The sequence below is a fragment of the Boleophthalmus pectinirostris genome, unplaced genomic scaffold (genome assembly GCF_026225935.1).
Source record: "Boleophthalmus pectinirostris isolate CB_2022bp ecotype Guang Dong unplaced genomic scaffold, ASM2622593v1 HiC_scaffold_1, whole genome shotgun sequence".
In the NCBI taxonomy this organism is placed as follows: domain Eukaryota; kingdom Metazoa; phylum Chordata; class Actinopteri; order Gobiiformes; family Gobiidae; genus Boleophthalmus; species Boleophthalmus pectinirostris.
In genome coordinates this window covers 15101007-15117155 of record NW_026570970.1, presented here as the reverse complement: position 1 = coordinate 15117155, position 16149 = coordinate 15101007, and the positions used below count along the sequence as shown (strand labels likewise).

Here is a 16149-nt window from a genome sequence, read left to right as displayed (position 1 = left end):
TTCAGTGTGTAAATAAATGGCCAGCGAATGACATGACTTTGTAGAAAAAGCTGTACCTATGACCATACTTAATAATGTAATTTCTTTGTGCTATGTACAATTGTATTTTGATGCTCTTTGTCAAAATGCTGATGTTTCACCCAGTAATCTGCTTTTATGTGGCACACTCACTTCTATAACGTTTTACTGAACTCAATATTTTCATACATTACTAATACATTACTGCTTTAGAGATGTTTAAAGGGTTTATATTACGCTATTTTCTGATCTATGTTATAATGTTGTTATAATGTTGCATATTTAGGTTGTTTTTCTCTCACACAGAAAATACCCTGTTCCACCTTGTGTCATGTGGCAATGTGGTAATGTGTTAGTAACTGTGTTTTCTGACTTTATTTTTCATCATTTCAGCCCCGGATTTGCCAATCTTTACTGAACAAAAGGTAAAAAGTACTTGACATTAACTTGAAAAGCACCACTACATGACAAGTAGACTAATAATAAAGAATTCCTCAGACATGTGTGAATGAAACAAAACACAACTCCACGTACGTTGTTGCAGAGGTAACAACATTCTGACAGTAAACTGTAAACTGTCTATGTAATTAACACAGTATAAGAGGGTTTTACTGCCCTCTAGCGGTGACTTTGCGGTGACTTCAGACTGCGCACGCGCATACCGGTGGCAGCGCTCTCCGGGATCAGACCGTGCCTTCACCTTCAGCCATCTTAACCATGCTGGGAGCTGTAGGACGCTGTTGTTCTGGGGCTCTTCGGGCTTTAAAGCCTGGAGCCAGCACAAAAGTCTTAAATGGGACGCAGGCATCTCTTTCTTCTTGTAAGTACATGGGCCAAATGTCACTTGTGTATTTTCATTGGCGTTTTTTTTTAGTTCAGGCAAAGAGTGAGAGGCCCAAGTTTGACATTCATTTGGGAATGTTCAGCATGTTTTAGTTCCTAGTTCTTTGCACAAATGATTTGTAATTAAATGCTATGCATGATTTACTACACCGAGGGCATTGCTTCGGTTTAAGGACAAAATGACCTTTATGCTTTGGGCAAACTCTGGCTCTTGAAGCAACAACACAGGACAAGGTTAACTATTCCTGTAGTAATTACATGTTCACATAAAGTTTTTATGATGATGCTTATACTATGCATGCATATACTATGATGACCTTGTTATTCTCTCCTTTAGGCAGGGGATATGCGGCCCCGGCGGCCCAGGCTGCTTTAGCCAATGGCCGCATTGTGGCTGTTATTGGTGCTGTGGTAGATGTTCAGTTTGATGAAGGTCTGCCTCCCATTCTCAATGCCCTGGAGGTGGCGGGCCGCGACAGCAGGCTGGTCCTGGAGGTCGCACAGCATCTAGGTGAGAACACTTGGCCTCTGTCAGTGGTAAAGTGGCTAGCTGTTAGGGTTAACCTAACCTGGTTTCTTTAGGTGAAAACACAGTCAGAACAATCGCCATGGATGGTACCGAGGGTCTGGTCAGGGGCCAGCAGGTTCTTGACACTGGAGCCCCCATTAGAATCCCTGTGGGCCCTGAGACTCTGGGTCGGATCATGAATGTCATTGGCGAGCCTATTGATGAGAGGGGCCCCATTAATACCAAACAGTAAGTAAAGATGTAAAATATATTTGTCATATAAGATTTTCAGATGTATAAGTAACTACCTACAACATCGATGACCTTGCAGTTTAACAGCGTCGGCAACACAAACTGTAGCTAATGGCTTTGCTATTTCAGGACTGCTCCTATTCACGCTGAAGCCCCTGAATTCACTGACATGAGCGTGGAACAGGAGATCCTGGTGACTGGGATTAAGGTGGTGGATCTGCTGGCTCCTTATGCCAAGGGGGGAAAAATTGGTTGGTGATCCTGTTAATCTGCAATAACCTTGTTCACATGCAGTTTATACACTCAGCTGTTCTTTCTGTACTCTGTAGGACTGTTTGGTGGTGCGGGTGTGGGCAAGACTGTCCTAATTATGGAACTTATCAACAATGTGGCCAAGGCTCATGGTGGCTACTCAGTGTTTGCTGGTGTTGGAGAACGCACTCGTGAAGGGAACGACTTGTATCATGAAATGATTGAGTCTGGTGTAATCAATCTCAAGGACACCACTTCTAAGGTGAGGTGTGTTAAAGGTTCATCATGGATCTTTCCTCTCCGTGAGATTAAACATAAATGATGTTGCTTTAGGTAGCGTTGGTGTACGGTCAGATGAACGAGCCTCCAGGCGCTCGTGCCAGAGTGGCTCTGACAGGTCTGACTGTGGCCGAATACTTCCGTGATCAGGAAGGGCAAGATGTGCTTCTTTTCATTGACAACATCTTCAGATTCACTCAGGCGGGTTCTGAGGTTGTTACAATGGTCATTTACACATCTATTTATTGCAGGATTTGAGTCTATTTGTAACCACTCTATTGTTTCTAGGTATCTGCCCTTTTGGGTCGTATTCCTTCTGCTGTGGGTTATCAACCCACTCTAGCCACTGACATGGGCACCATGCAGGAAAGGATCACCACTACAAAGAAGGGCTCCATCACCTCTGTGCAGGTACATGAAAGAACATCTCAATCAAAGCTAGTTTATCCTTAATAATATTAATAATTTTCACCTCTTGGCTGTAGGCTATCTATGTGCCAGCTGATGACTTGACTGATCCTGCTCCTGCCACCACCTTTGCCCACTTGGATGCCACCACTGTGCTGTCCCGAGCCATCGCTGAGCTGGGCATCTATCCAGCGGTGGACCCTCTGGACTCAACCTCCCGTATCATGGATCCTAACATAGTCGGGGCAGAACATTATGATGTAGCCCGTGGTGTACAGAAGATTCTTCAGGCATGTTATTGTGTTTCTACTTAATTATCATCTCTGAAGAGCTGAACTAATGTAGTATTTGCATGTTTAGGACTACAAATCCCTGCAGGACATCATTGCCATTTTGGGTATGGATGAGCTGTCTGAGGAAGATAAGCTGACAGTAGCTCGTGCTCGCAAAATCCAGCGCTTCCTGTCTCAGCCTTTCCAGGTAGCAGAAGTCTTCACTGGCCACATGGGCAAGCTCGTGCCTCTGAAAGAGACCATCAAGGGCTTCAAAAGCATTCTAGGAGGTAATTTTAATGCCTCAAAGTTTACATTTTGTAAGCTGAACTTTTTAAACAAAAATGTTTTATTTCTGTCCTAAAGGTGAATATGATGCACTGCCAGAGCAGGCCTTTTACATGGTGGGTCCAATTGAAGAAGTTGTTCAAAAGGCGGAGAAATTGGCAGAGGAACACTCATAAAATTGTAAATGTGGAACAAGGTGGAGAAACCATTTGTACAGTTATTCCCCACAATACAAAATGTTTTTTTCTGTGTGTAAACAAATTAAAGTATGTTGTAATATATTGGATGCGTTTATTTTTCTTTTAACAACAGTGGTGCTTAACTTTAACCTGTCATGAGTAGAAGTTTCTTGTTTAATTCCCGTTCATAAGTGAGGAGATTTGTGCTGTGTTCTTTAAAAGCTTCAAAGTCCTAAAAACAAAAATGAAAGCAGTGTTATGCAAAATTTGCTTATAGCCTTATTTATTTATTTTTTTTACCTTTTTCAGCTTCTCATATTTTGTTGTATTTTCATCACGTGCACTCTGAAGAGACTTTACTCTAGCATCGGCGTTGACCAATTGCGACTCGCGTTTAAACCTGATGTGTTAAAAATATATCTTTTACTCCAAATATAATACAAAGGTTTGTGTTTAAAGGTGCATTGTGTAACTTTTCTGGTGGAGGGCCAATCAAATGCTTTTCTCCATGGAGATTTTATTGCTTTGTGTGGAATGTTTCACAGTATGGCATTAAATCTTCCTATCATCTGTGGAGAGGTAACCCCGCTCAGTCGAAATGCTTTTATTTCTAGGTATTTCTGAGCTATAAAACCACTTGTAATTGAATAAATCTAAGGTAGAGCTGTTTACTGTGATACTGTGGAACATTCCAGGCAGAGCAAAGACATATCCATGGAAACAAGCAGGTGAAGGACCCCCAAGCAAAAAGTTAAATAGTGCACCTTTAATGTCCTTTAATTAATTACCTCTCTTCTGCTTTAGTTCTGAGTTGTTTTTCTTCCCTCACTTTAATTTCCAGTTGCTCCAGTTCTTCTTGTTTCTTCTGCAATCACAATCACATTTAAGTTACTGCTCATTTTTGGTACATGATGAGTTCTAACAAATACCTGTACTACTTTCCCCCTTTCAAGTGACACTTGCAGAAATTTGTCCTTCTCCTTGCGAAGTGCTGCTATAGTCTCTGTCATATTGGTCTCATTTGACATAAACTCCTCTTTAGTGCTTTTGAGCTGCTTTTTCAAATCTAAACAAAGATGACAAAATAACTGAGCTGAGTTGTATGTAAAACTTTAAATGTAGACTGAAAAAGCAACTCACCATCACACATTGCAGCAGTGTTCCTCTGCATTTCTTCCAAAGTTTTCAGTTTCTCAGTAAGTGATGCTTCTTTTTTCTCATAATCACAATGTTTGCTTGAGAAGTTTGGCCTTGAATCCTGCAATTCTCTCACTTAAAGCATATGACAAATGTTAATATAATTATGTTTAAAGGTGCATTGCGTAACTTTTCTGGTGGAGGGTCCGTCAAATCCTTTTCTCCATGGACATGTTTTTGCTTTGTCTGGGATGTTTCATGGTATTATATTAAACTTAAATCTTCATGGAACCCAAACCAGACCAAGTTACAGGTCAGATCTGTGGAGAGGCGATTCCACTCACAGTCAGAATGCCTGTTTTTCAAGTTACTTTTGAGATACAAAACCACCTGTAACTAAATAAATGTAAGGTAGAGCTGTTTAATGTCATACTGTGCAACATTCCAGGCAGAGCAATGAAGTGTCCATAGAAACAAGCAGGTGATGGACCTCCAAACAAAAAGTGACACAGTGCACCTTTAAATGTGAATTTATAGCAAAGATTTAAAATATATACCTGTAATCGTGTTCATTCTGAGCATATTTGTCCTTTAGCTGATTGAGTTCTAGTGTCAGATTTTGCACAGTTGTCTCTTTATCTTGCAGTTTTCTGGAAAAGAGTGATTCATTTTCAGACCGAAGCTCCTGGTTTTTCTCTCTAAGCTCTTCATTTTCACTTTTGTACTCATCTTTAAAAACAATTATGGCGTCAGTCTGGGCTGCCAAAATCATAAATCTCTCTGTCAAAATCTCATATCTTTTTCTCTCCTTCTCCAGTTCTTCGTGATGGTATGTGACTTTGTCCTCTAAGTCTGAGTTGATTTTCTGCAGAGCTTGACATCGCAAAAGGAGCTCATCTGATCTGTGCTTTAGTATATTTATCAGGGCTGACTGTTCATCAATCCTGGACCGCAGCACCTCTGTGTCTGTAGAATCTGCGTCAGAAGACATCTCAAGCTTTTCCAGTGCAAGATATAGACTTTCTATTTTCTGAAAACAAAACCAATGTGTGGGGTTAATGTTTTCAGTAACACTAACATTTAATTGCATTTATATACATTATATATATACACATACATTATATATAAATAAATAAGATAGGGTGACGAGATTTTCAAAATAAAAAACCTGGGACATCCCTGGTTTGTGCTGGCTGGTAATAATAAAATTGTAAAATGAGTGCATAATTAAGGAAAATTGTTATGCACTCGGCCCCTTCATGACGAACATGTGAGTCAGTATAATCACATTTTCTTTGTGCTTTGGTCGTTTTTAAGCAGCTTTTCTGTATTTTACCAAAACAAGTGACAATTTAAGCTTCTCTTTACTGGTGGCAGGGATCAAACTGGTCAAAAATAGGAACATTTCTTGTACAAAACTGGGACAAATCACTGGTTTTGTATAAATACACTGGGACAGGGGACACAGGGCTCAAAACTGGGACTGTCCCGGGTAAATAGGGACATCTGGTCACCTTAAAATAAGCCCAGTGTTTTAGGTCATCATTTGGAAAACAGTTTTAAAGTTGATCACTCGTTAAGTTGATGTGTAGCTAGTTTGGGTTTATGAGCAAGCTAACGTTAATGTTAAAGTTAACTAACAACTAATATTAATAAGTTCATTTTAAATAGCTAACTAACTCATAAATATACAACCTTACCTCCACTGACTTGAACGCCACAAGGTTACAGTCGCTCATCTCTGCTTCCTCCATTTTCCAGTTTGTAGTTTGTGCTGAGTGTTTTTACTTTCTCTGTTTGTCCACGTTAAAGTTTAGAGGTTGCTAGTGGCAACCGCGTGCTTTGATTTTTGTGCCGCTGTGCTGCTGTTACAGGACACAACCACAAGATGGCGCCGTCGGACGTCTTTTAGCTTTGCCAGTCCATGTTCTGCACTAATATCGCTCCGGTCATTGATTGTATAAATCAGACCCACCGACTAGAAAAGGTACGGTCCCCAACAGGTCTGTCTCTAGTCTATGGTCTCACTTGAACGACTACAGAGCCAAACGACATCAGCGAGCAAGTCCTTCGTACCGAGGGTGACCAGACACCCCTATTTACCTGGGACAGTCCTAGTTTTGAGCCCTATGTCCTCTGTCCCAGCAAATTGATAGAAAACCAGTGATTTGTCCCAGTTTTATGTCCCAGGTGTCTTTATTTTTGACCAGTTTAAACCAGAACTAAATTAAGACTAAACCAGGACTAAAACATGACTTTTTTTTGGGTTGTTTTTTTTTTTTGTTGACTAATCTGATCCCTACCAACAGCGTAAATTATCATTTGTTCAGCCAAAATACAAAAAAAAAAAACGTGTTTGCTATTAAGTATCTAGCAAAAAAAAAGTCCCTCCGATCATGACTGACAGGAGAACGCGCAATGTTACATGCTCTTATCACGATTTTATTTATACCAAATTTTGTCCCAGCTTTGAATTCTGAAACTCTAAGCATTTTATTCATACCACATTGACACTAGTTCAGTTCCTTATTGGATTTAAGTAAACTATATTATTTCTATCTTACATATGAACAAGGCTATATAACTTCATAGCCAATTACGGTCACTTTTGTGCATTTATTTCACATAAACCTACTTAGTATAGGCTATTAAAAATAACTTATGAGTCGTAATTACTGCACAACATTTCCCTCTGTGTGCATGTACATGAAGTGAACTACCAGCCTTGACAGCCATATGCCTTTTCGCAGTCATCTTAAGCATGGCTCTCAGCAGCATTATGCAGGTTCCCGGGTCGCGGGGATTTATTCGGAGGGCCCAGGGTGGGTTGGGGGAGCGGCCTTTGTGCACGCCCCTTTTCATCAACTAGCGGGCCAAGAAAGACAGACAGGGGAAAGCAACAGCATCCCAGCCCCAGTCCTTACAGCTCCTCCATCTGCTGCTGAGCGGAGCTGGACGGGCCGGCCAGAATGTGGAGAGCACTGCTACTTAAACTCCTTGTCGTCTTCATTTGCTGTGTTAGTTGGAGCCACTGTGAGGGTAAGTTGTTTGATTCTTTTGTTCATACACTGTCACCTAAATGATTCATGAGACAAGTCACTCTTGTGGGCACTTGTTGCTTTCCAAAAACACTCTTGGCATTAGGGTACAAAAGCTGCTCCTTTAAACGTCTAACCTACTTTTTTAGATTAACTACTTTTTTAATCACATGTTTATTTCTCATGTAAAGGTGCAGTCATGTGAGCTGGCTTAAATAAGTTTTTACTAATACCACCACATGGCCACTCATTGTTTGTGTCAGTTTGCCTAAAGTGCACGTTCCAGGCTCTAGTGTGACTCTAAAGGTTGCACACAAAGCTTCCTCAGACAGATTGGAAGTTCTCTTGAGGAACTTTTGCCTGAGCTTTACTGTTGCTAGGTAACGGAAAAGAGCATGTGACTTGCAGACAATCTGTAAGGACTGAGGGCTACTGGTACAAATCTCGTTCAGTGTACCAGATCCTAACACAGAGTCCGCTCCTAAACTGTGTCAAAGCCCCTCACATACTTCCTGCACATGGATAAAAAGTAATTCTTACATTAGCTACTGTATTTATGCATGACTGTTGTATTTGTCGTTTATGTTTGTACCACTGCTAGATCCTATTCTCAAATTGTAATCTGCTTTCTTTTTGCTCAACCCTTAGTACGTAAGCTCCTTAGTGTGAATCAAGCAACTAATTACGCTGCAGCTGTTGTAGAATGGAGACATTTCCACCTAAGGAGTGGACTCAAGTTAGGAGAAAACACTCTGACTGGAAGGGTCATTAAAGCTGCACTGTGTAACCTTTCTACTAGAGGGTCCAACAACCGCTTGTTTCTAAGGAGATGTTACAGTTTTCCCTTGATTATTTATATTCTACAGTACGGAAATAAACTTGCTAATCACAGTTGAGACAGGTTAATGGTCAGATATTTGGAGAAGCAAGCCTGCACATAGTAAGAATTCATGTTTTTGAGATTTTTTTGAGCTATAAAACACTTTTAATTTAACAAACGCAAGGGAGATATGTTTAATGCCCTGCTGTGGAACATTCCAGGCAAAGAAATACCAAGCAGCGGACCCACCACCTTAGAAGTTACATAGTGTACCTTTAAGTTACACAAAAAATTTACTGTATATTATTATTATTATTATATTGATGATTATTATAACTTAAATTTAAAATGGGAATAAAAAGCAGAAACACAACATAAATACTGTGTCTACTCTACCAGTAATATTTTTGGTGAAACTTTGACCAGAAAATATTTTAAAACGTATAAAAAGTATTTTAAAAAAAGGTTTACTGTAAAACATAAAATTTCTTTGCGCTGAAAAAAAGCAAGCCTCTGTCAGTATTTTGCAAGTCTGAAGGGGTAGTAGTTAAACAGTTATAGTATTGTGAACTCCAAAATACTGGGTTTCTGCTCTGTCTACACTTTTTTTTTTTCAGAAATCAGGTGTACAAAGTGATGACACCGTGAAACCTACATCAGTTCTGTCAGCAAATATGTGTTAATAATTCATTTTAATAACTGCAGTTAGTTTAGTAGTACAAAGAAATCACCTAATGTAACCTAATCTCAAATTTGTATTTGCAATTTAGTGATGGACTAAATGTAATTAGGCATGCCTTATTTTATTTCTTTATAGTGGCATGCTTTTTCTAATCCCCAAGAAATCCTTAAAGGTGCACTATGTAATTTATTGATTCAGGGTCCATCACCTGCTTGTTTCTGCCTGGAATGTTCCGCAGTATGACTTTAAACAGCTCTACCTTACATTTACATTTATTACAAGTTGTTTAACAGCTCAAATGTACCTACAAAAACATGCATTCTGACTGTGAGCGGGGTCGCCTTTCCACAGATCTGACCTGTAACTTGGTCTGGTTTGTTCTCCATGAAGATAGAAAGGTTTAATGCCATACTGTGAAACATTCCAGACAAAGCAATAACATCTCTATAAAGAAAAGCATTTGACGGACCCTCCACCAGAAAAGTTACATGATGCACCTTTAAGTTAGATTATAGCTTTTCGTCCATGACTTTCTGTTACATAGTGAGAGCTCCATAATGCTTACGCTGACATTAATAGCTAATATAGGTTGATTTATTAACAATTTAAATTTGCTGTGGTCAGATGCTGATAGTAAAAAGAATCATAATCATTACCAAAATGCCATCCTAGTGACCTATTTATTTAAAGGTCCTATATTACACAAAACTGACTCATGTGCGCTTTTAGTCATGTTATAACACTGTTACCTCCTCAGAAACATACCTGGAGTTATTTTTTTATTTTATTCACACATGTTTGAGTAGTAATGCTTTATTATTAGTCTGTCTACATTAAGGCTTGGTATCATTAAGAAGTTGACGAAGTTGACATACCTCAATATATAAGCCACAGTACGATACATATCTCGATACAGTGAGCTTTCGATTAAATACGATTAAATACGATAGGATATATTTCAAATCGATTTGATATGGTTCAATAAAAAATAATGGCAAAATCATGGTTGTGACACTAAAAGTCTTTGTTAAACTACTTCTTGAACAGTGAAAATGTCAAATGTGTCACGTAAATGAGTTTCCTTCTTCTAAAGAAACAACAAAACTGTAGCTGTACAAAAAGAATTTAGTAAAATATACAAAAAAATACTCTTGGCGATATATCGATACAGCAGCCCACGATATTGATAAGGTATCATCACATTAAACGATAAGATATATCGATATTTCAAATATTTTTGCACACCCCTAGTCTACATCTCCAAAGCTCAAAATGCTCTGTTCCACCTTGTGATGTCATGAAGTGGTAGTTTTCAATTCAACAGCTGCCTTTTACCTTTTGTTTAGTAGAGATTCGAAATTCCAGGACTGAAATGATCCAAATGATGGTATATGCAGTGTAAAAACACAGTGGAGCACTTCCTGTATTACCACATGACATCACAAGGTGGACGGTTTTCTTTTTGAGGGAAGAACTGAGCCTAAATCTGTGCACTAAACATGTGTGGAATAAAATGAAACATAACACAACTCACTTTAATGTAAAAAAAACTATTCCCACTAGTACCCACAATCCCCTGCCAGCACGTGCATTCTAAGCCCCACACATGCCAACTGCTTTCCGGTGGTGCTGCCTTGTGCAACAATAATACTGCGTTAGCGACAGGAAAACAGTTGGCACAGATTGACAGCCAATTCTTTCTTTTCTCGTAACTCACCCAGTGTAGATTTCAGACTCTGGATGGGGCCTCCAGCGTAGCATTTTTACCTCAGTAAGGACAAATTAAAGGACCCATATTACGCTATTTTCTCATCTATGTTGCTTCTTTATCGCAAACAGACCTGGAGTTGTGTTTTGTTTCATTCACAAATGTTTAAGACACATATTCTGCATATTTAGACTGAGTTCTTCTCTTAAACAGAAAACCTTCTGCTGCACCTTGTGATGTCATTTGGTGACAAGAAGTGCTTCACTGTGTTTTTAAACTTCACACACCTTCACTAGAGTCATTTGAATCATTTCAGCCCTGGAATTGCCAATTTCTATTGAACAAAAGGTGAAAGGAGCTGTTAACTTGAAAATTACAACAATTAATTAATTAATTAAAACAATTTTGAGCTTTGCAGATATAGACACATTAGTAATAAAGGGTTACTCAAACATGTGAATGAAACAAAATGCAACTCTAGATATGTTTTTGATGAGGTAACAGCATTATAACATGATCAATTTTGTGCAATATAGGACCTTTAAGCAGTTTACAATCCCCAAATTCTTGCAGTGTATTGAAAAATGATGGCTGCTTCACGTTGTTCTTAATTTAATTTATTCTCAGACTTCATTCATAATCTGTTTTCGTGTTCACTGTAACTATAAAGAGCCAAAGTCGCTTGTTTGCCAATTGACTGCATTCTGTTACATTGATTTCCATATGAAACAGGCCGCGGCACCCCTCACTGACAGCGCAGACAAGTCCAGCGTTTCAAGCTGCCAATGGCCGGTCACTTTACTTTGTCCACACATAAAGAACTGCATCAGGACACTATAGAATTAAAGACATCTTATTTTGTTCCACCACCTGGTAAAAGACAGGTGTTCAAATGATGTAGGCAAGAGTGAGTTACAAAAACTCAAATCTAGTGAACTAGGAAAGTTTCATCATGATTTGGATACTTTCTCTTAACAAGTAACATGAGCTACCAATGGAGCAAGACTTTTTGTACCTAAAATATGAAAGTACATCTTGCTACACTTAAATAAAAGATAAAAAATAACAACTCCATGCACTTAAAATAAGAAAGAAAATCTACTGTTGCTAGTTAAGTTGAATATACTCAAATAAAATAAAATGTTCTTAATTTAAGTCATTCTAACTTACCTAGATATAATTTTTTGCAGTGTAGCCCTGTCACTGTAATACATTTTGAAGCGCAATATATAGCTGAAGAAAATATAGAAGATAAACTATAAATAGCATTGAAACTAAATTATAGCACTGACACAATAAACCTGAAGTAGAATAAACCCAGCAAAAATATTTTAAATGTAAATTATGGTTAAACTGCAAATAAATATATAGCAGAAGGAAACTGTAGTAATTAGCTGGTATCTGTAATGAGTCACAGAAGTTATTTATTCCACTTTCTACAGCTCAAATCTAACTGTAGTAGAGAAGAATAGCAAAAAATGTCCCAATAGCACAAAGAAGAAGTACACATGATGAACACTGACCCACAAAAATGATTGTTCCGTCTATCATATACTGAACGACAAGTCCATATAGTATTTATCGTGACAGGCCTAGTTAAGAGTTTTGTTGTTGTTGAAATCTAACTTTATTTCACTTTACAAAGGTGGTGTGTCTTCCAGTTATGAGTTCACATCCCTGCTGGCAGCTCTTTTGTATGGCTGTAGCTCCTCAGCGTGGTTTAAAGTGTTGGCATGGCTTCTTTCTAATGAAAATTTCTCTGCTTACTGGCCTGCTTTGTTGGCTAACTAGAGCATCCTTGTCTTCCTAAGGGATCGTGCAACAGTGCTCTCCTGCTGAGGGTTTAAGTTGCTAATTAGAAAAGGCAATAAAATGGGAAGGCAGTAATCACAAAAAACACTGATAGAAAGAGAGAAATTTGAAGAAGCAAAAATCGAGAAACATTCAGATCACACCTCTCCAGTCTGGATAAATGGGAGTTTGAGTTTTGAAGCATGATATATCTCTACAGAGAACTACTGCTATAAATGATCATATTGAAACTACTTTATGCCACTGACACAAAGCAGGATAATCCTAGTAAACACATTTTAAATATACACTTACATTAAAAAACCTGAGCTGCAAGAAATAAATGGCATAATTAACCAATATTTATCCATAGAAGTTATTTATTCAGCCCTCTACAGATCATATCTTGCATTATTACATAAAAATGACATAAATCTCAGTACACAGGAGAAATACTGAGACCCAAAATATATAGTTCCAGCTTTCACATACTGAACGATAAGTCGATATTGTAATTATCATGACGGGCCTAGCTTGAACTTAAATGGGGGAAAAGTGTTTCAAATAGAAGCTCCTTTTGTGGGCTGTAAGATGAGCCAGTTGAGGATAGTGCAGAGAGTTTTGCTCTGAGTGCGTCTGTCACCTTTCCCAGAAGTAATACTGTCAGGAAACACTGACTTCACCTCGGCTTCAGGTTAGGATTCAAACAATCTCAACAGATCCAAGTGAATGAGAGTCCACACATTCCTTTCACATGTATTTCTCCCTACTTGATTTTGTTTTCATAAATGTTGGCCTATATTTATTTATTAATACTAAATAACCAGTAGAGACCTGTATAAGATCAGGAGATATATCTGTAAGTTAACATTGTTTTCATCATTAGAAACACTCACACTTTTGTGCATTGGAACATAATTTGTCAGCATTGTCTTTTAAAGTTTAGAGAAAACCAACTGCAAAAACATCGTCTTTGTAATTTAATTCTTTTTTCTTTATTATGGCTGCCTTAGAAGTTTAATTGAAAAACCTGTGGTACCACTCAGTACCACTATTTAGTCTAATTACATTTCCCATCATTAATCAGGCTGTCAGTGAGACAATCAGAATAGTACATTCCTATTAGGAGAGCTCTGATGGAGTGCTGTGCTCCTCAACTATGCCTCTGAATCAATCTCCTGGAGAGCGTCAGGGAAGGTAGCGCCGTGGTACCTTATCTCCACAGATGCCACTCAGAGCACACATCAAAAGGAGCTGGACAGGGTTGTGTAAGTCAGTCTGGGGGGTGGCTGGCACGCCTGTCTCCGGGCATGTCCGAGCTGTTAACAACAGTTTAAGCTCTCTTATCCACATGTGCTCATTAACATCTTTTATTAAGATAGATAGTACCTCAGCATGCTCACAATTTAAGAACTAACCGAGCAGGTCAAAAGGTCAAAAAGAAAAAAGCTCTCATGGTTAATGATTGTGTGCTTTTCTTTTCTGTGTAGGATGTGAGTTGGGACAGTTCCAGTGCGGGTCAGGACGCTGTATCCCAAATGACTGGCACTGTGATGGGACCTCTGACTGTACAGACGACTCTGATGAGCGAGATTGCCGTGAGTCCTCATCTTCATTACCTTTTTAGAACAGAGGTTTACAAAGCTCTAAATACATATGTGTTTACAGCTCCCGTCACGTGTGGGACCCTCTTCCAATGTCTAAGTGATGGAGACTGTATCTCAGAACTGTGGGTGTGCGATGGAGAGGAGGACTGTGAGGATGGCTCTGATGAGAGGCAAAATTGCCGTAAGTATAATTCACATTTAAAATAAAGATTTGATGTGTAGTAAATTTAACTTGTGTCTGTGTAATGCAGCTGGAAGGACGTGCAGCAGTGCCCAGTTCACCTGCAATGATGGGGCTTGCATCCCATCTGAATACCGCTGCGACCGACTGGCTGATTGCTCGGATGCGTCCGATGAGAGAGACTGCCGTGAGTCATCTCGGGGGTGGTTTCCCCTTTTTTATCCTGGGCTCCTGTGGCATTTTAATCAATTTGTTAAGATTAAGAGGCACGCTGACTGACAGAATGGGTCACAATATACTTCTTGTTGTCAGAAGTTGATTGCAGATTCCTTGGTGGATTAGTCAAGCTGAAGTTCAGCTGCTATGCCATTATTATGCCGACATAGGCTCACTGCAAACTGTGGTAATCTTACAATTGTATAAAGAATGCTGTGGTGACTGCTGTTGTTGTGGTAATGTTGTTAGATTCAAGTTTCTTATCCTCACTACTATGTGGGCTTTTCACAGTTTAGAGCTGTAATCATCACAGTTGTCAGGATGATTTACACATGAACTTTTGACCTAATGATGCTCTAAATTTACAGATTACCCAGCATGCCCAGAGCTGAGGTGCACCAATGGGGCCTGCTACAACCGCACTCAGCGCTGTGATCAGATCCTGGACTGTCGTGATGGCTCTGATGAAGCAAACTGCAGTAAGGATCCCATTATGTGGTTTTGGTATCATAGGCTGTATATATAAATGGACATAGCTGCCATGTTCCAGATAAGAAGTGTTCGTGGGGGCACTTCCGGATCCATCAACTCTGGATCCATTGCGTTTACATAGAAAAATTGTCAACTCTTTCTCTGTAACTTCTGCAATGAGCCTTGTTTTTTCATATTCGCCCCTATAACCACTAGCCTTGTCAGCTTCAGTTGACTAGAGCCGAATGGTGGGGTATTTAATTTATTTACAGTTTAAATGTTTTTGGGGTTTTTTATGACTTTCAGCACAGCACTGCAACTCTGGCCTCTTCTCCTGTCACAATGGAGGATGTGTTCCTCAGCGCTACGTCTGTGATCATGATGACGACTGTGGAGACCGAAGCGATGAGCAGAATTGCAGTATGTTGGCTCTCTTTATCACTCGAGGGTTTTAGTTCATACGTGTTTCTCAAAAGTTTAGAATGTAATGATTTTTTCTTTCCTTCACAGCGTATCCAACTTGCAAAGGGAACTACTTCACGTGTCCTAGTGGCCGCTGTATTCACCAAGTGTGGCTTTGTGATGGAGAGGACGACTGTGAGGACAACGCTGATGAAAAAGGCTGTGGTACGAGAAAAACAAACAGATATTCAGATATTATTATGATAACATTATGGTATTTGAAAAGATTTAACCCCTTAACACCTGAATTTATATAGATGTATATAAAAAAAATGTTTTGTGTGTGTTTTGCCTGTGTTTTAAGTAGATGGTAAATTAAATTGAGATTATTAATTTGATTATAGCAAAAAAAAAAAAAAAAAAAAAGAAATTTGGGTATGTTGCCAGAAAGAAGTGCTTGCCAAAGGTTCCTAGGAAGGTCCTGATAAGCACTAACCGGACGGAATTGGGGGAATGCAGCCTCTATCTCAGCTTATATCTTGATCCAAGCAGTTTGTCGCATGTTTGTGACGGTCAGCGTTAAGGGATTAAATAAATCAAACCAGCAACAGAGTTATAAGTTTTGACTAAATTCAAATTTTGCCATCTCCAAAACAACCCTGTGAATATTTTTCTGTACATCTTATCTTGGTACTTAGCCATAACATCATGCTGGGGGTGTTCCACATGTATCTGTATGATGAAATGTTTAGGAGTTACCATGGTGACACAATGAACACTTTAGCAAACATGCACAA

The 16149-nt window shown here is 39.0% G+C and overlaps 3 protein-coding genes across 3 annotated transcripts in view; 2 read left to right on the top strand and 1 right to left on the bottom strand.

The window, feature by feature from the left end:
- Positions 1-680: 680 nt before the first annotated feature.
- On the top strand, positions 681-3401 carry LOC110166599 (ATP synthase subunit beta, mitochondrial-like). Its single transcript, XM_020931872.2, has 10 exons — positions 681-838; positions 1199-1372; positions 1444-1618; positions 1751-1872; positions 1951-2135; positions 2207-2365; positions 2441-2563; positions 2638-2850; positions 2921-3122; positions 3199-3401. Exons 1-10 carry the CDS (start codon positions 736-738, stop codon positions 3294-3296), a joined length of 1554 nt encoding a protein of 517 aa, XP_020787531.1. The 5' UTR covers positions 681-735; the 3' UTR covers positions 3297-3401.
- A 5-nt stretch (positions 3402-3406) lies between these two features.
- zgc:172182 (coiled-coil domain-containing protein 89) lies at positions 3407-6236 on the bottom strand. Its single transcript, XM_055149437.1, has 7 exons — positions 6137-6236; positions 4994-5466; positions 4440-4567; positions 4229-4365; positions 4088-4164; positions 3600-3699; positions 3407-3531 (listed from the first exon to the last, which is right to left on the bottom strand). Exons 1-7 carry the CDS (start codon positions 6188-6190, stop codon positions 3445-3447), a joined length of 1056 nt encoding a protein of 351 aa, XP_055005412.1. The 5' UTR covers positions 6191-6236; the 3' UTR covers positions 3407-3444.
- Positions 6237-7405: 1169 nt separating this feature from the next.
- Positions 7406-16149, top strand: part of lrp2a (low density lipoprotein receptor-related protein 2a) — a 72818-nt gene continuing 64074 nt past the window's right edge. The window contains 7 exon segments of the mRNA XM_055149731.1: positions 7406-7475; positions 13966-14073; positions 14144-14263; positions 14334-14450; positions 14848-14958; positions 15257-15370; positions 15461-15577. Of these exon segments, the coding sequence (XP_055005706.1) occupies positions 7406-7475; positions 13966-14073; positions 14144-14263; positions 14334-14450; positions 14848-14958; positions 15257-15370; positions 15461-15577 (757 nt within the window).

Coding starts and splice junctions, on each gene's coding strand:
- LOC110166599 (XM_020931872.2), top strand. CDS start 736: ATGCTGGGAGCTGTAGGACGCTGTTGTTCTGGGGCTCTTCGGGCTTTA. Junction 2,136..2,206: donor TCAAGGACACCACTTCTAAG/GTGAGGTGTGTT, acceptor ATGTTGCTTTAG/GTAGCGTTGGTGTACGGTCA. Junction 2,851..2,920: donor GTGTACAGAAGATTCTTCAG/GCATGTTATTGT, acceptor TTGCATGTTTAG/GACTACAAATCCCTGCAGGA.
- zgc:172182 (XM_055149437.1), bottom strand. CDS start 6,190: ATGGAGGAAGCAGAGATGAGCGACTGTAACCTTGTGGCGTTCAAGTCA. Junction 4,568..4,993: donor CAGAATGAACACGATTACAG/GTATATATTTTA, acceptor GCTTTAAGTGAG/AGAATTGCAGGATTCAAGGC. Junction 3,700..4,087: donor AGAACTAAAGCAGAAGAGAG/GTAATTAATTAA, acceptor TTAACACATCAG/GTTTAAACGCGAGTCGCAAT.